The sequence below is a fragment of the Crassostrea angulata genome, unplaced genomic scaffold, assembly GCF_025612915.1.
Source record: "Crassostrea angulata isolate pt1a10 unplaced genomic scaffold, ASM2561291v2 HiC_scaffold_191, whole genome shotgun sequence".
NCBI lineage: Eukaryota > Metazoa > Mollusca > Bivalvia > Ostreida > Ostreidae > Magallana > Magallana angulata.
Window position 1 is genome coordinate 38,152 of NW_026441744.1, and position 27,891 is coordinate 66,042.

General features: G+C 32.4%; 2 protein-coding genes across 2 annotated transcripts in view; one reads left to right on the plus strand and one right to left on the minus strand.

Moving 5' to 3' along the window:
- The window catches only part of LOC128169725 (von Willebrand factor D and EGF domain-containing protein-like), a 44,253-nt gene extending 31,729 nt beyond the window's left edge, over window positions 1–12,524 (minus strand). The window contains exons 1-4 of the mRNA XM_052835815.1: window positions 12,364–12,524; window positions 11,388–11,402; window positions 8,567–8,838; window positions 8,368–8,460 (exon numbers count right to left, since the gene is read on the minus strand). Of these exons, the coding sequence (XP_052691775.1) occupies window positions 8,368–8,442 (75 nt within the window). The 5' untranslated portion in view covers window positions 8,443–8,460; window positions 8,567–8,838; window positions 11,388–11,402; window positions 12,364–12,524. The remainder of the gene's footprint in view (window positions 1–8,367; window positions 8,461–8,566; window positions 8,839–11,387; window positions 11,403–12,363) is intronic.
- Window positions 12,525–21,551: 9,027 nt separating this feature from the next.
- On the plus strand, window positions 21,552–22,605 carry LOC128169726 (uncharacterized). The gene is made up of 2 exons (XM_052835816.1): window positions 21,552–21,571; window positions 21,834–22,605. The coding sequence occupies exons 1-2, from the start codon at window positions 21,552–21,554 to the stop codon at window positions 22,603–22,605; spliced, it is 792 nt and encodes a 263-aa protein (XP_052691776.1).
- The last annotated feature ends 5,286 nt before the right edge of the window (window positions 22,606–27,891 follow it).

Genomic DNA, 27,891 nt, shown 5'->3' on the forward strand with positions numbered 1-27,891 from the left:
TATGGTTCGAAAACGGTGAAAGCAATTCGGTCAAGGAAGATTCTTTAATTCTGATTCCAACCCAGTACTTAATATACAAGTGCGTATGAGGTTCAGACAGTTAACAGTGGGGATAATATTCGTGAGTAAAGCCCCAAGCACCTGAGGTGTAATTTCATAATAAAAAAAATAATTATAATCATGTATACAAGTTTTTGACAGTATGGTTCAATACACAGATCAGAACCCAGTACAATTCTTAATGTCTTTCATTATTAATAGTTAATTCTAATTTATATCAGAATTTGTATCATGTCGTCACATGTTTCAGAAAATCAGATGTTTCGAGTAGTCGATTTTCAACGCATGAGTTCATTCCAAAATGATGTTAAACCACACATACGAAATCTCCTGTCGTCTCTATGCATAGCCATTAGTCAAATTATGTGGCATCAAATTTATATTTTAGCTACAAGTAGAAACTGCAAATGATGATAACTAACTTTGATTTTGTATCAGTAATTTCAGATGCTATGTCTGAGTGAGGTTAAAAATGATTCAGTTTAGATGAAAATTGTTAACTGACAGCCATTATGTGGGGTGTTAGGTGTTAAACTATTGGAAACCCACGACGCCAGGAGATGTATTTTAAAATAGGAAGACAGACTGAACATTTTAGGTAATGATATTTCTTATGGAGTTATGGTATACACATATTGACAGCAAAATAAATTATAGGTGTGAAATAGGGGTTCGAAATAGGTGTCAGGTACAATTTTTTATTTTATTTCAAACTCAACCTCAGATGGCGTCTTTTTTCAGTTAAAACAGTGTCTGGAGCTTTTGTGTGACTTTCAGTCTTTCACAATAGAGAGGTTGAGATTTAAAACGTGTAAGGGTGCGCGTACGTGTGTTAAAACTATGCGTACACGTCTTTGTAATTTATCAGTTAAGATTTCATAACTTGTAGGATATAAACGTGTACGTAAATCGACGCCGTTTCGTGACTTGAATTTATTTAGTTAATTCCAAAATAAATGGTAAATTTCTTATCAATTTTCATGCAAATGAAGTTTAAAAATCTATATGATGTATCAAAAGAATACATTCACTCATGAATAAGATTTTATTTGTTGTAAAAAGCTACACGTTTGTATTTACATGTAGACGGCACTCTACAAGTTTAGAGAACGTATAGAAACCATGTCGTCACAAAAACTGATGACGTAAAACGCAAAGAGTTTTAGGTGATTCCCCTAGTTCACGTACACGTACCTGTACACGTTTGAAATCTCAACATCTCTAATAATGCTCCCTCAAAATTTACTTTTCACAGCCCCATGCCCTTCTTCATGTGGAAAGATTTGCATATACATATTTATGTACATCTGATGGAGAACAACTAATTTAAAAGTGAAGAGTTTAGAAGTCAGTGTCTAATAATAACTATCCCTCTTCCAGTAAATATTAATATGTTTGTTAAATCTGAGTTAACCTCTGTTTATAAATGCCTTTATAATATCAAGTACATATGCATATACTTTTTTTACTGATCAACTTGGCAACCAATTGGTGTTCCTTTATAATATCAAGAACATATGCATATTCTTTTTTACTGATCAACTTGGCAACAAATTGGTGTTCCAATAAATATTCTCTCATGGTGCAAAAATTCCTGATTATGTAACTTAATATTACAGATGTTGACCATGAAGAAGTTGTCCAAATGTCTGATTGTGGTTGGAGACAGTGGAGGAGTTTGGTGGAGTTAGGGATGTAAGCAGATATGCATTTAAGAGAGCTCGATGGTCGTGGCCATTTTTAGACTGTATTGATCTCCTAAGGAAGAAGATCTATATATAAAAATATGCTGGTTGGCAGAAGAGAAAGAGAGAGAGGGAAGTCATAACAGTTTGTCAGGTATTTGATAAATTACATAAACTACTTTCGATTGGTACCTCTGTGATTGGTTTAATTTTAACGGATTTCAAGGGTATACTCTTTTATATGAACAAATTAAAACCCCAACCAAAAATCCCTCGAAAACCCCCCAAAAAAATCTTCATTAACTGTGCAAAATAATCCATGAAATTGCATCCCAATGAACCTTTAAATGAATGATAACAATTCCCAAAAATTAGACCTCACAAAATTCAAGGTATTAACAAAGTAAAATTTAACTGTAATATTCCATATATTGTTGACTGAAATCTTTAGTCCAAGAGATTATCAATGTGCCATTTATTTTCATTGATTTTATTATGTTTAATACTCTAAGCATGAGTGTGCCAATTGAAAATCTGTCATTTATTAAAAAATGTTTGTTTATTTTATAAGTAAATTCTAAATAATGTAATTTTTTAATGAATTGATCTATTTTTAATCAAATCGAAAAAAAAAAATGAATTGTAGCATTTTGAATAGAAATCGAACCAATTGAATAAACCCTGAATTGTCCCAGCCCTAATCTTAATGAACCATAAATTGTACATCCTAAGAAATCCTTGTGTTTGAATGTCACAACAGTTTTTGTTTAAATATTTCTCTATGTATAAGTATTTTAGGTGATGCTATTTCCCATCTTTCAGGTCATTCATCTATGATCAGGACAATTTCTGGAAAAATAGAATTTTTTTCAACAAGATCGAAATCCTATTGCACATGTACTTTGTCTCTTAATTCCAAATCAACACCTCCTCCACGATTGCAGTATCAACTGGAACGGAACTACGAAGGCCATGAAGAGTGACATGATAGAAGAGATGGTCAAGGATGTGAATGATGGGTCTGTTCATATAAAGACAATAGTTGGTGATGAAGATAGCACAGTAATTTTCAAACTTTGGACAAACATTGTCACAATTACATTGGATGCTAATCATGTGAAAGAAATCTTAAGGAACCATCTATACTTTGTGAAAAATAACACAAAACTTTAACTTTCAATGTCATACAGTATCTCAAAAGATGTTTATATTACATCCTTGCCCAACGAAAAAAGGGTGTTGCAAGGATAAGCCAAGGACTTGTGCTCTTGTCCGCTTCAATATTTATGTTAAATATGTAATAAAAATGTTGAGAGGGTTGTTCATATTGGAGCGATAATTGTCAGCTTCATTATTTATGCTAGATTGGTAACACATGTAATAATGTTGAGAGGGCTTTTAATTTGGGTGCATTATTTGTATAAGTCTGTTAATCTACATGTATTACATGTACATGTGAGGAGTTAAATGTCCTGTATAAACTTGATTAGTATAAAAAAAAATTCATGCCATAATATATGATTGTAACATTAATAGATGCTGTTCTACGAATGGCTTAAATTAAATTCACCCTAAATTTGTACTTTGCATATTGTACATGATGAAATGCTGATTTCGATCCTTTTATATGTTTCAGAGCTGAAAAAATAATTATGAGATACATGTAGCAAATCATAAATTAAATATTTATTTGTTTATACCTATTAGAATTATTTTGTTCCTACCTGGTATCTTGTTATAAGGTGCAAATAGTTTAAAAATGTGTACTTTAACAGAGGAATTTCAAGTTAAACAGAGGAAATTTGGGATTTAATTGAATATTTTTTACTTTTTTTAGTGAATATTATAAAGTACTAGCATTGTAATAAAGATATTATTAATTGACTGAGTGTTTATTGAACAAAAAATTAGTATTGATTATTTTATCTACATTAGAATAGTGTTTAAGTGAAAATGGCGCGGAATTGAAAAAACTGACTAGAGGAAATTCAGACTGCAATATCTTTTTATCTAAGTCATTGACATATGAGTTTCTCCTTTTCCAGTGAAAGCATAACGTTTGGACATTTTATTTCAGTTCAAAAATAAGACTTTTAATTATATTAAAGTAAAATTTTTGACCATTTTGCATTGAAGGTCAACACAAAAAGAAACAAGTTAGAACTATGCAGAGGAAATTCGGTTGCAGTTTGTAAAATACTGAGGTGGCGTTGACAAAATATTTTTGTAAAATATCATTCTTCTGTTAATGTGTTATGAATAGCATATAAGAAAAATGAAATCAAATAATTGCAAACTCTGTAGCATTGCTTCATTTCTGTTGCAAGCGGTGTATTTTAATGAGCTGGAGCATTTCCAACAAGGGTATGTTTGGGTACCGTTACCATGGAAACAAACATATTGACGCATTAATTTTTTTTTATATTCTGTTAGAGGAAATACAGTGCTATCCGTTGAACCAAGTTTTAAAATTTTTTAATTACTTTGGTGTGAGTCCCATACTCCCTTAAAAGAATATTTAATATTTTGTTTACGACGGTAGATAAACAAGTCGGTGGTCGGGGTACCCGGCGCAGCCATAAACTCGGAGATTTAACAACTTAAACATCTACTTTATAAGTATCCGTAGAATTACAGTTAATGATAAAAGAAATCAAATTAAATATGTTCATTTTGCTATTTTTTGTGACTAACTTTGGATTAAGTATCACTGATGTTCGAGTTGAAATACGGATATGGTAAACATATATTTAGCAAAGAATAGAAATCTGACAACGACTTTACATTGAATTTTGACGTCAAGGCGGCGCATTGTAAGCCGTCAAACTGGTGGAAATCTCAGAAGAAGACCTTTTAAGGCCAAGCAATGGCTTCAAAAAAACTATACGATGACAAGACAAAGTATAGAGCTTCAGCTAATGATTTTTTTTTCACTGATTGTTTAACTAGAATTAGGCCAAAGGCATTAATCATCTATTGCTTTTGACACACTAACTGTTGTCAACAGTTCTAAATTATATAAAAAAAATGACTGCAAGAGACATTCACGGTAACTAGACTTTCGGGTAAAGATAACTCGATTTTTGCCTTAAAAAACAAGAATGAGAGAAACTGTAAATGATGACATCTTGAAATGAAATCAAAAAATTAGAATAATTCTTATTTCCGTTTGATTTTAAGGTGTTTTAAACACAGGAGCAATAAGAAGCGTTAAAATGACGTTGCTAAAAATTTGCGGTTGCGCCGGGTTACTGGACGAAGGCACGTTGGTCATCTTACCATGAATGATCTATTCATGCCATGGACAAGAAACTTTTAACATTGATAATCTCTATCCCGATTTACGTTTTGGTGAAATTTCAAGAGATTATCTTTTTTACAAAAAGAATAAGAGAAAATGTCTCAATAATTTCCGAACAACCCTCGTAAACCGTTCTCGAGATATCTGGAAAAGATCATTTTAGGGGCCGACCCTATTACTCCTTTTAGGGACCGGTTGACAAAAAAACTGATTGTTTCATATTCTTAAGCACATTATTTTTAAGAATGTTTTGTTTTGAAGATCGAAATTTCTGACTTCTGGTCCCTTAAAATCCCTAATTACGTAACAAAGGAGTAAACAGTCGTCATTAATAGGTTAATAATGTTTCGATGAACATAATTGTTTTATGTATAACAAAGTACTTCAAAATTAAAAGTTATTATCAAAAGATTTCTAGCCCCTTAAAATCCCTAATAACATATGAGAAAAATTTTACCATAAATAAATATATACACTGTAACTGGAAGATAACATTTTGGTTCTTATCATATTACAAAATATTTCTCAGTACAGTGCTATGGATGCTAAGGTTTAAGAGACCTTTTAGCCCCTAATTTGAGGGGCCAGTCCCTTTTTCTTGATGTCAAATGAAAGGTCTATTAAAATTAAACATATTTTGTTCCACACCTGTTTAGAAGTTCGTTACCGTTCTTGTGCTATCTGGAAAAGAACGTTTTAGGGGCCGACACCTTATCTCCTTATTGGGGCCACGGAACGATTTTTGATGGTTGAATATTGTTTCGATAAGCATTCTAAGCATTTTATGCTATGTTGCTTTTAAAGATCTTTCTCCTTTTTGTTAAAGAAGTGATCGACATTTTGGACTTCTGGCCCCTTAAAACCCTTAATTACGTAACGCATGAATTTTTTTTTAAAATGTGTATTTAAATACTTATAAGATGAACATTTTTGCTTCTTAAACATATTACAAAATATTTCTCAGTAAAGTGCTATGGATAAAAGACATTAGTACGTTTTGACCCCTAATTTGAGGCGCCAGCCGCTTTTTCTTAATGTCAAATGAAAGGTCTATTAAAATTAAACATATTTTGTTCAACAAGTGTTTAGAAATTCGTTACCGTTCTTGAGCTATCTGGAAAAGAACGTTTTAGGGGGCCGACCCCTTATCTTATTAAAATCAAAATTTAATTTGGGTGTCTAAAAACTTTTATAAACTAGCTGGTAAAAAATGTTACTCTTAGAAAAATTACATTTATAACACCTTGCATATTTGACAAATGATCTATTGAGATCTGATCAGAGGTCATATTTCTACCTTAGGATCAATAACTAGTATTCATTAACAAGTTAAAATTAATAACAATAAATGATTCAAATTACAAATGTTTATACTCCACATTCACCCCCCCCCCCCAATCTTACCTGGTTCTAAAGATTCAGTCTTCTTAATACATTCTTACATGTATACAGTAGCAAATTTTAAATCATTTCTTGATTGCTTTTTCTTTCCTGATGCACATTTACATTTTGGAAATTGCTTAATTCAATTTTTCGTCCCATAAGGTCATGACCTACATTGTATTTGATGCATTATAATACATTAAGAAAGAAATACTCCTTCCTTCCTATTATAAGTTATATTAAAAAATGATAAGTGTCTACACTTTCTTACATGTAATACACAAATTTAATAAGAAATTCTTTATACAGGGTCAATATGGGGTCAACTCAATAGTGCAAGTCTGACAAATAAAAAAAATAACTTTTGCAACTAAAATGACAGAATTTTTACAAATGCGATAGGATAGGTAACGATGATAAGCTTATTTAAATATTAAAAGATGATGATACAGTACGCTGTCAAAGGGAGATCACATTTAGAAAGTGAAAGTATAACTTATTTATGCTGGCATCTCATTATATTGTGCTACTGCTACTACATGTATTATGCTTACCTATATTGGTCAACATCATAATGATAATCCAATTAAAACGCAATAATGAATTCCTTTAGCTGATTTTAACTAATCCTTTTCTGTATATGGAAAACACAGACATGTATGTATACACGTGAACCCATCTAATCGAAGAGCTGGGTAAAACAAGTAATCGCTAATGAAACCCGCAGACCTGTGTTGTGTACGTAACTTCAGACAAAGATCAGTTATTTGTAACATGCATGTATTTTTATGACCTATTCTTCAAATCCACTTGCACTATTTTATTAGGTAAATAAGAGCTTTTAGGTGGTGCAGGACACCTGCATATTGCGATGTATACTTCCTATTGAGATCAACAATAAAGTATATTAAATATATATTAATCAAATATTTACCCCCCAAATAATGTTACCTAACATTGAAGCGCAATGGGCTAGAGCGTTTACATGTCTATAAGAGCATTGGAGTCCAAGGTGTATTTTTGGTAATTTTACAATTGATATAAATGAATTTTCATTGGGAGGGGGTGTCTGGACCCCTCACTCCCACCCCTTCTCTAAATCTGTGCACACGATTATGTACATGTAGGCACACAGAAGCAAATCTAAAACCGGCAACCGCCACGGTGAGGGGGCTTAATTTAATTTTTAATTTTGTTTGTAATAATTATATAGACTATTATACTTTCTATGACATGAAATGTTAAGATTATTGATTAACTGAAAATTCACTGCAAACAGTTCAACCCCAAATTGCACATAAAGTGCTGCTCATGTGTATTATCAAATGGGAAGGGATCTCATCCTTCAGTTATGAAAATTATAATTTTTAAATGTATTACCGGAGCTTGCATGTGGCCTTCATTTTTAATTAAACTGGTACAAAACAGTGTTATTTAGGGACAAACACTTGGTGCGGGTATTACTGTCTAATGACAGCACCTAGTTTTGTTTATTTCCTAGAAATTTCTTTACAGTATATATATATTATATCCATTTTCTGTTTACAAGAAAAGGATCTTTTGTACAGAATTTTTCATGAGGAACGGAAGACCTTTTTGTTGCTATAGCAACAAGAGTCTAGTTTAAAATATAATTATATTCATCATAAATAGCTCGTCTTAGAAAGTGTAGAAAAATTGCAAATTTTTATATGAGAATTTAAGTCTGACATCATCCGCATTATTCGCGTCAGTCCGTTAACTGTTTAGGTTGCTAAAGGTTTTGATCTCTTAATAAACTGATACTAACTGAATCACATAAATTCCGTTTTTTTCAGTTTCCATATGCATAGAGCTGTGAATCACAATCGGTTTGATAAAGAGATAGAGGAAAAAATACTCAATGGATGTAAATATAGCAACATATTTGAAATCAAAAAGCACAAGCATAGCGATTACCTTTATTCCTATGAATTTTGAGTCACTTTCGGACGATGGTCCAAATGGGCCGTTTTCGCTGTTCAAATTTTTCATTCGAACCGCACATTTAAGCTTTAATATAAAGTGAAAATGCATTTAACAAAATACTCAACATTCATGTTAGTTATATATGTTTCTAAAATTTTAAAAATGTTTTGAAAAAATGAAAACAGCATACTAGTATTCCCAATTTATCTAGTCCTTCTTCATCAAAATTTGCTGTCCGAAGGTTGGTTAAGTGCCTTTGAGAATACTCAACAATTTTTGATGAAAAAATAATCTCGCCATCAGCTGTCCATAAAACGTGATACAAATAGTCTTGAAGATCAAAGGTACTTGACTCTAGAGAACACTTAAAAATCAAAATCTGGTACTTTGCACCGCTAGCCTCTTTCTCGTCGAAATCCGGTACAATGATAGGTTTGTCGACTTTATAGGACGGGGGTTTCTCTGTTTGAATAGACAATAGCGAGTAAAGATGTATCCTCTTAATTCATACGTTTATTTCAAACGTTTTGAAATCCACCAAGAGACCTACGTAGGTATATATATATGCCAAATCTCTCATCTTCTAATAAGTGTAGCAATGTTGATTTCACATAAGTATATCTTTTAATATAACAGAATGTAACAGAATTTATATTTCATCAAGTGACAGCCTCTTTTATTTTGAATTGTTACCAATACAATTCATATGTAACGCACCTTAACTCACCGAACTTTTAAAATTATAGCCAGTCCTTGCAACTGATTCAATCTGAATTTCTCACGGCTCATGTACATGGTCATGGAACATTTTTACTTTGCATTAAGTAGTTTGTCTTTTGTTTATCATGCCTAATGTCAAGCTTCTCTAAGGTAAGCCTTTTATTTGTTAAAATACTATTTAAAGTGTTAATGTTTTATGAATGCAGTAAGTATCCTAAAACATCCAGTTACAAAGTTTCTGAGTACTCTAAACTGAAAGTTATATATAAACATGTATGATGGTCCGTTGATGTCTTTATGTATAAGAATGACGTTATGTTCCGGTGGTCTCATGTTAGTATGTATAATGTGTGAGTAAATGTAAGCGTATTAATCTGTATAGCAATGAATGAATATGATTTTATGTGTAATATGTATATGTATGTACTATGTATTTTATGTGTAACAGCTAGAAGTTACGAGTAAGTAAAATGTTTATCATTGAGACGTGCAGTATTTGTGTACATGCCACGTGTTAGTATGATGTCCACCTTGTGACATGAATATGTATTTAAACAATTAAAGCTGCATAGTTTAATTTTTTGGCCATCACAGTATCCATACTAACCAATTATCTTAAAAAGTTATAAATGTTCGCCAATTTACACCAGAATCGATCCTCTTTCAAAGTTAAAAATATTCAAAGTAAATATTATTTTCCTTAAGGGCATTCAACAAAGCAAAATGCATCATGGGAATGTTTCGAAAAGGGAACTGTTTGGTTGCATCCTCCAAATGTTTGGGTTAATTTAACCCGCATGTCATGCATCAATAATAAACAAAACAAACTTCAGAAATTATATTGATCAAAATGTACACAGGTTTATTCTTGATTTGCCAGAGCATATTCGTATTTAGACTCTATTTAAACGATGTCAAAGCCGTATATACAACCAACCAATATACAACCTCGACGTCAGGTTTAAAAAATATGAGGCGAAATTACGCGATACCCTTTAATGTATTTTGTAAAAAATGTTTGTACATCATTTTTTCATTGAAATATAGTTAAATTGACCGAGAAAACTACTGCAATGTCTATTATTCTTTATATACTAAGCATAACCATCGTTTAAAAGCGTTCACAAAATTTGATATGAAAATCAGAACAAGCAGCTTAAACAGGATTAACGTCTAAATCTTTCTAGTATCTTCCTTTTGATTCCCAGTATCTGAACAGAACTTCTTTGAGTATCTACAACGTAGCGTAGACATCTTCGTGAAACTGAATGGAGAATTATCCTCCTACTGAAGACCAAAACCAATGGAACCTAAATACCGACTTACCAAATTCTTCTACAAACTGACTGTTCAGCAAAAAAATCAATCTCCTTCAAGATGAGTTACGCGGGCATATTGTTCAAAAATTCATATTTTTTAATATAAAAATTCATGTTTCTCATCATTTTAGGATCGGCATTTTACATTATCACCGGGTCATTTAGTCATCAATGACACCCATTATTGAACTATTTGCATATTCGTGTTTCAGATATATATGTTACATATACCGAAATAATCTCATTATTGTAATATATTTGAATCAAAAGGCACCTTGACCCCATGTGCCTTGATAAGATAGGAATGTCTTTAAATATATCCTTATTGATTATCATTTTCTGTTTTTTGACTTTTTTTGTCACTGTTACATTTAAAAAAATTTAGATAAAAAATTGCAAGCTTCAAATTAAATTTAATAAATAATGTTTTTGTGAAATATATAATATGTAGGTGCTAAATACTTAGCCACAGGTTGGTTCCATTTGACATTTGTAGGTCAAAGTTGGACAAAATGGGAACTTTAATATGTTATGATTAAAAAAAGTAATTTTATACCTTTTTGGTAAAATTTTGTTTTCTAGTAAAATGTAGCAATGGTATAAATAACCCTATAATGTAATAGAAGTACATAGTTTAAATAAATAAAAAAAGTATAAATTTTAATCACTTCTCTTGAAAGAAATCTGGTCATTCGTTTGAAGAAAAAATAATGAGAAAGTAATAAGTAGCTTTGGTTCATTAGACTAGACTGAAAATATTAATATGACACAGTATGATAAAATAAACTAATTTTATCTTCCGGCCAGGCGAGCTAATGTATGATTTGAATATTTGTCTATTTAGATAAATGAGCTTACATATAAGAATAATGATTTAAGATTTGTTTTCACAGTGCCCTAGAATAATCCCAATTGAGAGAGAGAGAGAGAGAGAGAGAGAGAGAGAGAGAGAGAGAGAGAGAGAGATATTACCATATATTCCGTAAGCTGCAAAGAAAATTTAACTCATATACAGATACATCACACGCTTCGCTTAAATTATGATTCACAATATATGATCTTTACAAAATAAAATGCAATTAAAACGTCTAAACATTTGTATACTTAAGTTAATTATGGCTCCCGAAGGACAAAACATTGCCCGACGTGAAGAGAAAAAGTGGGTTTTTTTTAAGTTACAAAAAAACATTTTCCAGAAAATTTATCTTTGAAATTTACAAAGTTGAGTAATGAAAAAGTGTCAGATTGCTGTATGCATAGCTCAAACTTTCATTTAGTAACTGTAAGTTTAGCTATGATATCTCCGATTAAAATTTTAGAAATAAATTATGTGTCACCAGACATTGCATTTGGAAAATTTATTTTGATATACCTTTTCCATGAAAATACATTTATCTCTCTTCAGTGTTAAATGCTTACAGCAAGTCAATCAATCATTTTTTAATTATTAAAGCGATATTTTGACCAAAGAGTATGAACATTTTTATTTATAATTCACATGAAATCTTTCACATAAGCCCTCAAAAGTCGGAAAGGCAAACTAATTTATAAACTTTTTTTGGTCATGATAATAAATTTTTGCCCATCTAAAATACAAGTAGCGCTTTTGATTTTATTCCATTAATAAAGCAATCGTGCATATGACTTTTATGTACACAGGGCATAGAATGTATTTGCTAGCATATACTGTACAAATACATTCTTTGTTCAAACGGTTTAGTTGATGACTAAATTCGACTCAATTTTAAATCGCTCATAATTAAAATCTAATATTTAAAAATTAAAATATCTTATTATCTCTTTCAATAAAGAAACATCGAAATTTCATTTGTTTCATCAACATACTCTAACTCTTTAAGCACACATGTGAAAGTAGTTTGAAATTATTATTATTAATTTTATCAAAGATACATGTAGTAATATAAAGATAGAAAATAGTCTGACTTACTAAAACAATATGCTACATCACAACTGTGTGGTCGATTCAAAAAGTATTCGTTGTATTTGCTGCAATTTCGTATTGCAATAGGTAGAGTTTCCAAACACTTATTGCTGAATGATGGAATACAGGCATTATACCACTGAGTATCCCCAACATTATCCGGTAAATGCTGGCCATCTAAGTGAAACAAAAAAAATAATGAATAATATTTGTCTTAAATTGAAAAAGTATAAGTTATATTTCAATGAAAAAATATCTTCATTGTACCTCCATAGGGGAATTGATAGTTTTTGAGCCCCATGTTAAGAATAGGGCACCCTTCTTTCAGACAAAGTTACAAGTTAAACAAGCATTCTGAGAGTATTGCAAAAGCAATATACGTCTCCTACCGGTTTGTATTATTCTACGAAAGCTTCCAAGCACACAACTATTTCAGAAATATTGTAAACGAGATGTCATGCTTTAATCAGAGATAAAAGAACAGACTCTGGGGAAATTAAAACTATAATGTAATAGTTGATATAGAAGTTAAATACAAGGTCGGTAAAATAATACTCTTCATTTTATCTCATGTAATTTTGCCAAGTCCATTAAGTATTCGCCGGTAAAAATTTGTGAAAACGATGCACTGTTATGCACAATATCATTTCTTACCGTCTTCTGTACCCCGAATCAAACCAAACATTTAAACAGCCGAACCCGACAACGAACCCGATTGTGATAATACAAAAAAAAACCTTTTTACAACACAATGTATGACACTATTTTACAGAATTTATTTGTTTGTTAGAAATGATAAAAGGAATGGTACAAGTAACGCACAATATTATTTCTAACTACACATTGGCTTCATTTATTCAATACACAGCGAACCCGATGTTCGACATATGTGAAAGTAGTTTGAAATTATTATTTTATTAATATTATATAAATAGTGCCTGTTTGGGAGGGTAACAGTTGAAATTGACACCCCGAGAAAACCATTGTCAACCGACGCGAATCGAAGCGGAGGTTGACAATGGTTTTCGAGGGGTGTCAATTTCAACTGTTATCCTCCCAAACAGGCACTATTTATTTTGTTGTACTGAATGTTTTAATTTTTAAGAAAATTTTACTGTTTTTTTTATAGGAATAACGTGAATTCTACAGCGAACCGTACGCGCATAATTTTCGCGCATGTAACATTTTTTAATGTTACCCGTTGCTAAGTGCGTTACTAACGCTGAGTGTAATAGAAAATATTATTAACTGCGTCTTAACCAATCCGATTTCAGTATTTAACATTAAAGTATAACAATATCAAAGATACAAAAAGCAATATCAAGATAGAAAATAGTCTGACTTATAGAGGGTGTGTAGCGATGAGTAGAACGATAGAAACCGACAACTAATATGGCTGTAGTCGGAGATACCCTATATCCGGGGGACACTGCGAGCATTTAATTTCTAACAGATTGTCGGTAGGCCTTACTTCCCAGAACTACATAAGTGCATGATCCGAATGGTTATTAACAAAATACCTTTGCAAATGACCGATGACAAAGTAATTATATTTACGTAATCTATTTTTATGAAAAAAAAGTAGCTATCAATGACATCAAAAGCCTGGAATTTGATTTATCGTGGGGGTTGGTTGTATAAAGTTTAGAATAAGTTTTGATGAAACTGACTTAAAAAAACTGGCGTAAAATATTGCAATTTTAAAATTTTCTTAAAGTTCTTTAGAATTCTAAGAAATCCACATCTGATTTACACTGCTTCTTGAACACACTGTTGCACAATACTCTAGAAGTTTTTACTTTACTACTGCTAATGTTTTAGTAAGGAGTAAAAAAGAGGCTTCATAGAACATTTACTGGGACCCACTATATACCTTTGTTTGTAAGGGTTTTTATGGAGTTTAGGTATCCAATATAAGCCAGGTAATCCAAATTGATCCTGGTTGTTAGGAATATTGAAAATAATCAAAACTGATATAAAATTTGAAGAATGTTCTCCTTGGGAAGAGAGCGATGTGTATAATTTGGATTGCCACTTGTAGAATTAAATCCGGGGACCTGTAAAGTGCGAAACGAAATAGAAACGAAACGAAATCTAACGAAACGAAACGAAATCTACCAAAATGAAACGAAACCTACCGAAACCAAACCGAAACAAAACCAAACGAAACAAAATGAAATAAATCGAGTAAAATGAAAAGTTCATTAATATACTTGTATAAATGTGACATTTCAATCTAAATATATATTAAATGTATGTATTAAAATGTTTTTTACTAGTATTTTAGAAGTAACGGGTTATGTTTGTCCCTTTCTAGACATGCGCATTTGTAGGTATAGATACACTTCAAAAGTTATTGCCCATTTCTATGCAATACAAAATATATTTAGACTCTAACTAAATATAAACCTAAAGTTCCTAGTATCACTGTAGGTTTTTTTTTTTTATAATCCATTTCTAATCACACTTCACACTTGTAAACAGAAAATGATACTTTAGAACTTGGCGATTCTTGTTTTGCTATTGTCTAAAACCAATCTATATCAGACCACGCACTTTTATAAACAGTAAAATTAAAGCGGAGGACTAGTAATTTTTAAAGAAATAGTATGGTAAATTGCAATTGGTCCTCGGTGTTCAAGATAAACTGAGTTGTCACACGTGCTTTCACTTTTTAAGACAAACAGTATTAGTTGCTCACAGACACTACTGCCTGAATAAATTATCCCAGTGAACTGAAGAGACCACATTTTAGGGGATACAAATTTCATTTTCACATGGTAATGAGAGTTGCTACATACTTAAAATTTCATTTCATTGTATACGCAATTATTAGAGGGGTTGTTTACACTCCTTCATACTGGAATTATTTTTATACTTATACATCACAAAAACATTGATTTCATTTTGCTCGATTTTACTTCATTTTGTTTCTGTAGGTTTCGTTTCGTTTTGGTTTCGTTTCGATTTGATTTTGTTTCGGTAGGTTTCCTTTAGTTTTGGTAGATTTCGTTCGTTTCGGTAGATTTCGACTCATTTCATTTTTTTTTCGTTTCTATTTTGCTTTGCACTTTACAGGTACCCAATTAAATCTTAGTTCTTCTAATATACACTTTTAAAATAAAGTAAGCCGTTTAAACAAAGACGGCATTGTTTCCTGCTCTGACAGGGCATGAGACACCTGTTTATTGTAAAAAAAAAAAAAAGAACTCCCTTTCGAATTAAACAAGCGTATAAATATGATATTTACCAAAACAAAAATGATATCTAAGAGTTTGGAACGTTAACTAATGGTCTGTAAATTTTGAATTCGTTTAAGTTTTTCCGGGAAGGAGGGGGGGGGGGATTATGATTATTATTGTGTTTGCAGGAGTGGCGGTTTGGATCCGAGGTTTATGTTTGGTAATTTTACTATCTAAATGAACTTTTCAAAGAGGGACGGGAGACCGGACCATTACCTTCATCCCTTCTTTAAATCCGACACACGAGGTCAAATATAGAAGGTTAAATGGTTTTCAGACTGCGTTTTAATCGCTGTATGGAAGATTTTAACATGCATTTTAGTCCTATCAGACAACGTGTCAAGGTCTTCTTTTTCCTGTTTGGCTAATCGTTTGGAGTATTCTTCTACAGAATACATAATATGTATGAAATTAGAATGCCAAGTAAAAGATCGGGGTTCCCTAAATTTTAACCGTTAAGAATGAAACCCTGCGAATGTTGTTGTCATTTAAATTCAGACTACATGGTTTTATTTGACCCTTTCAGTTTCGAAGTAAAAATCATGCCTTGTGTTTATAGTCTATTTCCTAGAATTTAGGTACTTGTAGTCAAATATGAAATCTAGACGTTTATTGATTTTAAACATAACCTTTATTAATTGGTGGATAAAGATGAGTGCTAGACGTAAATGTGACAATAGAATATGTAGGCTTTTTTTCTACTGTTGCAACAGTTAACATGCTTAGTAGCGATATCCCTAAGGATACATTTTCTATCCGCGCCTGACCAAGTAATAACATCAAAAGTGAAACAGACTATACCATTTTATGAAGAATGTTCCTTGAAAATGACTCGATATACTAAGTATATATACACAACAGACACCCATCCTTTTTTTTTTTAAAAGCATGGTATTGCATATCAAAAGGATCAAACATGGCTATGATTTTATCAAGCAACCCAATCTTTATATTTTTAATTACGTGTGGAGTGGTTGTACACAAACGATAACTCTGTTGTGAATATTATCGTTTAGTTTAAATAACCGCTAGAAGATAATGTGGTAAAACAGATTTATTACTATCTATTTCATATGTATTTATTCGTTTTTTTTATTTTCTATTTTCGTTTTGTGCAGTACATTCTTAAATATTATTCATCTAAAGTTTTATTGCGCGCGTATGGTTCTTTAATTTCATTGGTTCATAATATTATCCAATCAATTTGATTTTCTTATAGTATAAGTCACTGTTCAACCTAAGTCCAATTGGGCAGTATTTCATTTTAACAACGTCGGACAATCCAGTGTATATCAGCTGCATCTTGTGGTAGGTTAATATTATATTTAGTAATATATTTCTTTACTACCATGATAGTGATTAGGGCATATTATTTTATTTGCAAGGGTTATACTTTATCGTATTTTTGCAGTTAATCTTGCCATTGTAATTTCTGAAACTTGTTTGTAAGTTGCATTTTTATCAACATATTATCGAAACTAAAACATATTGAATGAACATGTAAAATTGTATTTTGTCTAATGTATTTTTCTTTGTTTATAGGTCAATGCTTTAAAACGTTTAATAAATCTGTTAAACAAAACGGCTGTCTTTTGGAATTCCTTACTGCTCGATTATCCGAACACTTATACTTCCGCTCGAAATTTCACAGGAACTGAACAAAACTCGGGGAAGTCTCGTGAACTTTCATTTGAGCACCTCTTGATTTATTACATACTAAGCAACGATAGAGAAAACATTCTGAACACCTTCGCAGAGGTGAAAAAGTGACTTATGATCATCATTTTTTACTTTATTTACGTCACCATTAATGTCCAGCAGGACTATAGTTGTAGGGTGAAGAAGAACAAGAACACATTGGAAGACTACCTTTCAGATGCTTGATGTCAGGGCTATCTAGAGGGTTTTTTTGTATTAAAAGGTTTTGATGCAATGGTTCATGTATAATTGTAAGAATACAGGAGTAGACTTCAACTTAAAATAAATTGTAATACAATTCTTGACCTTATTGTGATTAAGGATATTGCTTATATATGCTGCGTCAGTGCCTTTGTTTGCAGAAGAAACGTTGTTGTTATATAATAACATTATAGCAAAGAATTTTAAACACTGTACCTTGCTTGTAGCTCGAATTTTGACTTTCAAAATCTATGGAGGCACGGGAGATACTACTACAAACCATTTTAAATATTAAAATCGATCAAATAATTTCAAGCTCGGATCTTGTGTAGGTCTTTTAAATGTCTATTATGATTTAGGGATTCCACCATCTATATTATTTAAACAATCTGGAGTTTACATAATTATCTTACTCATCTATTTTTAACACTCTGAGAAACATTTCTTTTCACAAAGAATTTTCAAAACTTTTACCCTCAACTATAGGAATAATCTGTTCCATTCCTCCATATTTTTGAGATGTTTATTTTTAAAATTGATTTCAAAAGTATTACCAACTTTGTGTCAGCCCCGATCAATCTTCTCATTCAGGTAGATTTGCGTGTTGTGAACAAATCAACCATATTGAGCCCTATTGCTGTACTCTCGTACAATTTAACGATTTTTAATTTTATACATTATGCATCCCATGAAAATTGGGGACTTTTATTTTAGAGAGTTTTCAAACATTAAATGTTTTAATGTGAGTAATATTGGTATCAAATGATTTAATTTTGGAGTTATTTATAACTTAATGATTGTGATTTGTGCAATAGGGGTAATATTTTTTTAATATTTTTTTTTTTTGGTAAAAAGTTTAGGTCTTTCATTTAACAAGTGATATTGAGTATATACTACCTAGGATCTCAAAAGTTAAATCCTCAAAACTCACTTTCCGTCGTGAGTAATTAAATACATCCCTTGAGGGTTTTTTTCATAACCGATCAAAACCATATTTGTTTCTGTTCAATTTACTATTAAGCCTAAAACCCATACAAAGGAATTCAAGAAAATTGCATCATGTGATTGCTGTGTGCTGCCCATTATAATGGAACTATCATCTGCATATTAAGAAATTTTGCATTCTTCCCTGTCTATAATTGTACTTTCAATATATTTTTAGTTTCTATTTAATATTTCTAGTTTCAGCACAAAGAATAAAGGGTTATGGTGTTTTTATTTTGTTAGATGAGCAAATTTAAAAATAAAATGTTTTAAATTTTTAATCTTTTTTAACAAAGTAAATTGGTTGTGTTTTTGACATTGTTTTATTCATGAAGCCTTTAATATCATTTTCCATTGATGTTCGATCAAATCAAATGTGGTAAATGTTTATAATTTCAGAAAGAGATTTTCAAAATTCACGGCGTAGTTACAAAACGAAACTAGATTTCATAAGACAGTAATAACTGCTCCGAAAGTTGGCCACTGAATACACTTTTGTACCAGTTTTTGTCATGAAGAATACCACATTTAATTTCTTGTATTTTCAAAATTACAACTTTCATAAAGAACAACATTCTATCCCATAATACACTGGAGTGCCAATTTATTTACAGTTTGGGGCTTAAAGGGGCATGGTCACGATTTTGGTCAAATTTTTTTTTTTCGATTTTATTGTTTTACAATGCTTAAGTAAGGCAAACCAAAAGTGTCATTTGTTGAGTTATAAGCGAGTTACAGAGCTTACAATTCTTCGCTATGTAAACAAAGCGTTTGTTTACATTTCCAATGTTGAAGTGAAAATTTCAGTTTTGGCCTCAAATAAATGTGTTAATCGTTAGAAACTGTTTATTCATGCTTAAAATGAATAAGAAGATTGACAAATCAGCTTTAAAAGATTTTTTACAATTATATTGAACCTATGTAAACAAAACCAGTGCACGAGGCTTGTTTATATGACGAAGAATTGTGAGCCCTGTATCTTGCTCAAAACTCATCTACTGGCACCAAAATTTGATTTGATCATTAGAAATGCATTCCTAAAGCATTGTAAAAAATAAAAGCAGAAAAATGAAATTTAACCAAAATCGTGACCATGCCCCTTTAACTGTTTGCATGTGAATTCTAAAATTATTAACAGTCTTAACATTTCATTTGATAGAAAGCATGATCTCTATTATAACAAACAGAATTAAATTATGCCTCCATTCCTCGGCGGCTTCCGGTGCTATATTTGTATTTGTGTGCCAAAATCCTTGTGTGTCGGATTTAAAGAAGGGATGGGGATAATGGTCCGGTCTCCCGTCCCTCTTTGAAAAGTTCATTTAGAGAGTAAAATTACCAAACATAAACCTCGGATCCAAACCTCCACTCCTGCAAACACAATAATAATCATAATCTCCCCCCCCCCTTCCTTCCCGGAAAAACTTAAACGAATTCAAAACTTACAAACCATTACTTATTGCTCCAAAACCATTATGCCAGACTCTTTGGTAAATATTATATTTATACGCTTGTTTTATTCGAAAGGTAATAAGTTTTTTTTACAATATACAAGTGTCTCATGCCATTTTAAAGCTGAAAAAGCCTCACATTATTAATTAATATAATAAGATAGTGCAATGGTTAATTGGATGTCCAATGGCGACCATGTACATGTGTTTTGGATATGAAGAATAGGATAAATTAAGACGCATGCACTTTAATTTTGTGGTGATCAGCTAACGGATTTTATCTTGTGCTCTAATTGGATAATCAATATAAGCATGAACAATATAGGTAATTATAATACAAGTTTATAGGTCTATACAGTAGCGCAATAATATGAGACACAGGTAGGTAATACTTTCACTCTTTGAATGAGAACTCCCATTGCTAGCTACTGTATTATCATTTTAAGCAAGCTTATCATTGTTATCTTTCTAATTGCATTAATACAGTTTCTGTCATTTTAATTGCAGAGATTATTTTTTTTCATTTGTCAGACTTGCACAATTGAGTTGACCTCACATTGACAGTTTGTATCAAATTTGTGTATTAAATGTAAATAAGTGTATCATGTTTAAATGAGTTATAATAGGGAGGAAGGTAGGGGTATTATTCCTTAACCCATCCTAGGATTTGTGAATTAGATACATTTCTAGTGAAAATGAGGGCATATTTCCTTTAACCCCTCTATCCCATTACACACCAGTTTCAGAAAAACATTAATGCGTGTAATTTTCTTTTATTTTGCTTGTTCTTTTTGTAAAGAAAAATGTTTCAATTCCAGTTTGCCTGAATAACTCTTAAGGATAATAGGAGAGTTGATCCAAAAATCATTGCATCATCTATATATTTTCTGCCGGTAATAATTCGAAAATTTTAATGCACATGTTTATGACAGACCCTATCAGATGTGACAGACCCTATCATACACAAAAAGATGACTGTTAAAATTATAAAAGGAAACCTGATTAGCCATGAACATGGCACCCCAAATCATATTCTGGTATATCATATGGCTACTGAAAAAAAGTTGACGATTTTAAAACCTGTATATATATATATATATATATATATATATATATATATATATATATATATATATATATATATATGAACGAATAAGTCCTTGGTATAGGTAACGATATAGAAAAAGGTTTTCAGTTGACGATAACACAATAATCCATTTCTCTCAAATTTAATCCAGAGCGCTTTCGCCTGATCGGCTCTTCAGTGGATTTCAAATTGTAACAGAAATAACAAACGTTGACGTCGTTATCATGACGTCATAAAGTAGACAACGTCACGAACAGTGTAAACAATATTTGGAGATGACGGCAAATATTTTTTACAAACACATGTAAACGTAATAAAATATGTACAGATGATATTGATTTAAAATTAGAGGTTATTAAAATGAAAGCTGAATAAAGTCAATGCAGAATAAATAATGCTGCGACTTGCAAAAGAACAGTATTTCATAAATAAATTTTAACCTAAACTTAATAGATAATTGCATTATTTATTCTGCTTATATATATATATATATATATATATCTAAAGGTCTCAATTTCTGTCGAACACCGCATGAGGTTGATGACAAAAAGGTTAGAGAGGACACCAGAGAATTTTTCTGAAGGCTAAGATTAAAGGAACACTTCTCGCGAAAAGACTCCAGCAATGACCACACAGACGAACCTTCTCCGCCCTTGCACAACTTAGAGGAACATAAGTTGTGCCGACCCAAAAGTACTTGGGAACCGGCACCGGGCAAATGTGGAGCGCTTGAGTCTTACATTGATGCTGTTGAGTCAGACATTGAGAAGCTCCTGACCAACCAAAAAATCTTCCCCGACAATCTGACGAAAGAAGAAAGATCTGCTCTACAAAGGTTGAAAAACAGGGACGACATAGTCATAAAAAAGCAGACAAAGGATCCACAGTTGTTGTCCTCGACAAACAAGCGTATTTAGCTGAAGCCAACAGACAACTGACAGACGATCGTTTCTACAAGAAACTGGACTTTGATCCTACTGAAAAGTTTTCAGCTCTCATCACTAACACCCTGGACAAAATGTATGAAAATGATGAGATTGGTGTTAATGTTTATGGAACGCTTCGCCCAACCAACTGTAGACCGGGCCAATTTAATCTGCTTCCAAAAATCCACAAGGAAGGAATGCCTGGGCGCCCTATAGTCAGTGCCATCGGCCACCCCACGGAGAAAATATCTGAATTTATAGATTTACATCTCCGTCCACATGTAGAAGATTTGCCATCATACCTCAAGGACACTACATATTACCTGAATAAAACACCTTCCTCTGGCCTGCCAGACCATACTCTTCTCGTTACAATGGACGTCACGTCCTTGTACACGAATATTCCTCACGATGAAGGTATCGAGGCCTGCAGGGAGGTATGGGACAGTAGAAAGATTCAGCAGCCGTCAACCGAATCTCTGCTCGAGCTCCTTGAACATGTTCTCAAGCTGAACAATTTCATGTTTAATGGCGAACATTACATACAAATAAGTGGTACAGCTATGGGCACCAAAATGGCTCCCTCTTACGCCAATATATTTATGGGAAAATTGGAACGCAACCTGCTTCTCAGAGCTCCTTTCAAACCTTTGAGCTGATTGCGGTTCATCGATCATATTGAGATGAAATGAGTCGAAAACCGAGACTGCCTAAATGACTTCATCACCTTTGCCCTCTCCTTCCACAATTCGATTAAATTCACAGTGGACATATCTAGTTCCAAAAATGTATTTTTGGATACTACATCCACCTTGGAAGATGGTGAAATAAAATTCAGTCTCCATACCAAACCCACTGATTATCACCTCTACCTCAAGCCATCGAGTTGCCACCCTCCCCATACTTTTAGAGGAATTCCTAAAGGATTAACAACCTGAATCAGACGAATCTGTTCTTCTAATGAAATCTTTGAAGAACAGAGCAGAATATTAAAATCCCATCTGTGTAATCGAGGCTATAAAGCCCACACAGTTCAATCTGCAATTGATGAGATTACTACAAAAGACAGGAAAACCCTTTTACAATCCAAAGAGAAAACAGACAAAAGCAGGGTTCCACTTGTCACTACATATCACCCCGCCCTTAAGAACCTCAACAGTATCCTTAGAAATAATCTGCCCATTCTTTACACTAACGAAAGAATGGCTGATCTTTTCAAGCATCCACCAATGGCTGCGTTTAAACGCCCGAGGAACTTAAAGGACATGGTAATGAGGGCAAGATTAGACAACCCGTTGCCAAATGGTGGGTTTAAAACATGTTCTGATACCAGATGCCTGTTGTGCAAACACAGCACCAACGCGGACAGTTTTAAAAGCCCCATCACGGGTCGCACCTACACGATATTTGGCAACACTTCTTGCTGCACAGATAACTGCATCTATCTCATCAGTTGCAAAGTCTGCTCTAAGCAATACGTTGGTGAAACAGGTGACCTCCGCAGAAGGATCAACAAGCACCGCTCTACCATAAAGACCAAAAAGTCAAGGAGCCCGTCGGAGAACATTTTAATACAAGTAGCCACAAATGGGAAGACATGACAGTATTGGTTATTGACCATAATCCTCATTGGACAGACGCAGAGAGGAAAAGCAAGGAAAAGTTCTGGATGCACAGACTCAAATCATTCAGACCTGATGGCATGAACAAACAAATGGACTTCACTAAAATGAACGTCTCATAGCCATACATCACCTGACACCCACATAGTAATTTCATGAAATATGTCAACTGCGCCTCTTCCATTCATTTATTAGTTTCTTTACTACCTTTTATTCGTAAATCATTTTTTTTCTTAATTGTATCTATTTATTTTCATTTAATTTTATCTCTTTTTAATAAAAAATTCGAGTCTATATTATAAGTGCCGTACAAATTAACAACGGGGGTTCAACTTAACATTAATTCACTCGGACGTCAATTTTAATTAGCTAATTAACTTAATCAGGCGTGAAGTTGGCAGTCGATTGATTACTTTAGAGCGATCGGCGACAGTAGCAACACCTTCTTTAAGAATGTGAACAAATATTTATAATGTAGCTGTTCTTTTTTATAGTTTCTTAAGTAGTTTAGTAGTAGCTTTAGATTTTGTTTTCTTTGTTTTGTACTATTGTAATTTATTTTTTGGTCCTGAAGAAGGGACTGGTTGTCCCGAAAAAATGCCAATTTCTATTGTTCGTGTCGTTAGCCATTTTAAGTGCTTTATATATATATATAAATATATATATATATATATATATATATATATATATATATATATATATATATATATATATATATATATATATATATATATATATATATATTCAAATCACAAAAGTATTTTCTCAGTGTCCGGTAAAAATATAATAAAAGAAAAAAAGCAACACTAACTGCAAAACATTGCAGTTAGTGTTGCTTTTTTTCTTTTATTATAGATAGATAGATAGATAGATAGATAGATAGATAGATAGATAGATAGATAGATAGATAGATAGATAGGTCATTTTCAGCCACTAAATGACTCTCAGGACATTTTGAAATTAGCAAAACCTTGTTGCACATCTACAGGACACCCAAAAACATGTTTCAAAAGATGATTTGTCTACTGTTGATAATGTAAGAGGAGAAAGAGAAACCAGGTTTTTGTTAAAAGTAGTCATTTTTACCTATTATTTGACCACATAACTATCAGATTTTTATCTAAACAAGACAACATGACACCCAAAATTTAACTTCAAATGTTCCTTTGCTAGTTTATAAAATGTAGAGAGTTTGAGAAAGTAAAACGTGACAGACGGACGGACAGGGTACCAACAATATACACGAACGTTCTTTAGAAAGTGTTGATATGAAAAGGAAAATGCATTGTCTTCATCCGGATGAGAAACTAAATATTTAAAGTCATAAAACAATGGTGACTCATTAAGGAAGCTATACAAGTATATCACAGAAGTGCATTCCTGCATTTGTCATAATGAGATAAAGTCATGATAAATATCGATAATTTCTGGCTTCATTCATATATTCATGACAAATTTCAATTACAAGTAAATCTGACGATAGAATAAGTAATAGTGGTTCATTTAACAGCATAGTAATATGAATCATTAATTTTGTCGACAGACTGTTATGTACCCACTTCGAAACCTTTATCGATCGGAACTTACATTTTCATAACCTAGAGATTAAATTTAGATGCTACTGTAAATGATCTGCACTTTCTCCTTGAAGCATACTCTTTAATCTGGCCTTGCCTGTTTCCATTGGTCTGGCCTGGCCTCATTGGCCTGACCTGCCCTTACTTAAAGAAATACCCTTAAGTTTTGTCTGGTCTAGACAATTGACTGGTCCTAAATTTTGCCTTTTTAAATTTTTGCCTCAAATAAATTTTTTCCCTCTAGTTTCTATGGAATTATTATTGAATTTTTATTAAATTAAGGTAACTCACTTCACATAAACTTATATTCTTAAGACACTATGTAACAAAATGGCGAGTTGAGTGTTTTGTTTAAATGTTTGTATCACTTGATTTGGTCGTATATCATCAAATCTCAGTGGTTCAAGCATCAGGATTGTGAACCACAAAGAAAAGTTCGAAACCGTTAAGGGGTTTTGCTCAAATTTCAAGAAGTTAATTTTTGAAAATAATAACTTTTATTCCAAAATGTATATTTTTTGCCTAATTGACTTTGATATTTCTTATACATCATGCTATCTATCATAATCAAATACTTTTCTGCAGATTTTAGAGACTATTTCAAGGTGTAGTAAGCGACCTAAAATGCGAAAGAGAAAATCATGTGGTGAAAATATATAAAAAGTGACCTGAACAATTAAGATTCAATTGATTGTATCCATGTTTACACACACAATAAATACAAAAGATGTTATAAATGTTAAGGATTATGGCAAATACTAAAGCAATCAGAGTTACAATTCAGAACCGGAACCCTCTCCCTCAACTCAAAAATATAGATTGTAGATGTTATCAACAGTTTATTTCACTCTTACATAATTAATAACGCAGTATATCCCGGTGACCTTGAAATAAAAGATACAACAGAGTCAGCGTCATCCGTTTTAAATTTGGACATTTTGCCAGAAAAAGACACTCATGGTAACCCAACAACAAAACTATATGATTAACGAGTATATTTTAATTTTTGTATCATCAACTGTCCTTTTTTATTTAGCAATTTACCTTTATCACTCAACTTTTCTTACTTATTAAGCAATTGACCATCATCACCTGTTTATGCGTTTTATGTTTATTAACTTTTTCGTTATGCAAGATCATGTTGTACGTACAAACACTTTTTTATACGAGGCAAGCTACCAAGAAGATGAAACGAGTTGTTGAAATAAAAATATCAAAATCATCAAATAAAAAAATCTATGGTTGAAACAATGACCTTGTCATCAATCGCAAGTAGAATGTTTCATTAAGACACAAGCTGACTGACATTTTAGCTCACCTGAACTGAAATCTGAAGTGAGCTTTTCTGATCACAATTTGCCTGTCGTCCATCTGACCGTCCGTCTGTCCGAAAACTTTTTTACATTTTTACATCTAAGGACCCCACCCTTTTTGAGGGAAGATCAAATGAGAAATTTTCAAAAATCCTCTCAAGAACCATTTTACCGGGAAAGCTGAAACTCATGTGGAAATATCCTCGGGTAGTGTAGATTCAAAATTGTTCAAATCATGACCCTCGAAAATAGAGTGGGACCATAATGGGGGTCGAATTCTTAGATAAAAATATATAGAATAAATCTTCTATTCGGAAAGTAATCCGCAAGGGAAAATGTAACTTGCGTTAAAGCATCCTCAGGTAGTAAAAATTTAAGTTGTTGAAATCATGACTCAGCAATGGGGCCACAATGGGAGGGGGGGCGAACTTTTACATAAGAATATATAGAGTAAATCTTTAAAAAATCTTTTTCTCAGAAAGTAATCTGCTATAAACTTGAAACTTGTGTGGAAGCAGTCTGATGTAGTTTTGATTCAAAGTTGTGAAAATCATGACCAACAAAGAAAGGATGGGGCCACATTATGGGGAGTCAAATTTTTTACGGCGGACTATATTGAGTATATTTTTAAAAATCTTCTTCTCAGAAACTAATCTTCTAAGAAAGATGAAAGTTATGTGGAAGCATCTTCAGGTAATAAAAATTCAAAGTTGTTCAAAGCATGACCCTCAAGTGTAGGGTGGGGCCACAATAGGGGGGGGTTGAACTTTTACATAAGAATACATTGAGCAATTTTTTTTTTAAATTCTCAAAAACCCATCTGGCAGGAAACTTGAAACTTGTGTAATATCATCCTCAGGTAATGTAGATAAATATTGACCATCACAAACAAACCAATTCATCAATAACTTTGTTTTTCTCATATTATGACATTTTCTCGATTTTTACATTCACCTCAATCATGACATGTCCAACTGTGACAAGGAACAAACGGCGGGTGCTATCGGTCAACAGGGGATGGTTAATCCTCAAAGGCACCTGACCCACTTTTTTCTTTTCAGAAGTCCGTCTTGCTCTACTTTAGAGCGTTTAGTACGGAAAAAGATATATCATATCCTGTATGACGTCATAATGAATAAATGACATCAAAGCAATATACAATCAAATCAATTATGACGTCATAATAGAGTAAACACATCAAAGCATTATTGCAATGATAGTTATGTGATGTGTTATATGTTCCCTCTTAAATTAGAGTAGTTGCCATTTGAATTTACGTCACGTTGCTGTGTTAGACTCTGGACCAGAATAAAAGGGCAGCGTAATGATTTGCTAAATTCTCAGCAACAAACAGTAACAGCAACAAAATATATAAAAAGAACAAGGGTCCAGGGATTCTTTTTTAAAAACCACTTGAAAGGTAAGAATGAGAT

Bases quoted from the DNA above. Each gene is read 5' to 3' on its own strand.
- LOC128169726 (XM_052835816.1), top strand. From the start codon at position 21,552: ATGAGGTTGATGACAAAAAG. The intron at 21,572-21,833 runs GTTAGAGAGGAC...ATCTGACGAAAG, and splicing joins ATGAGGTTGATGACAAAAAG to AAGAAAGATCTGCTCTACAA.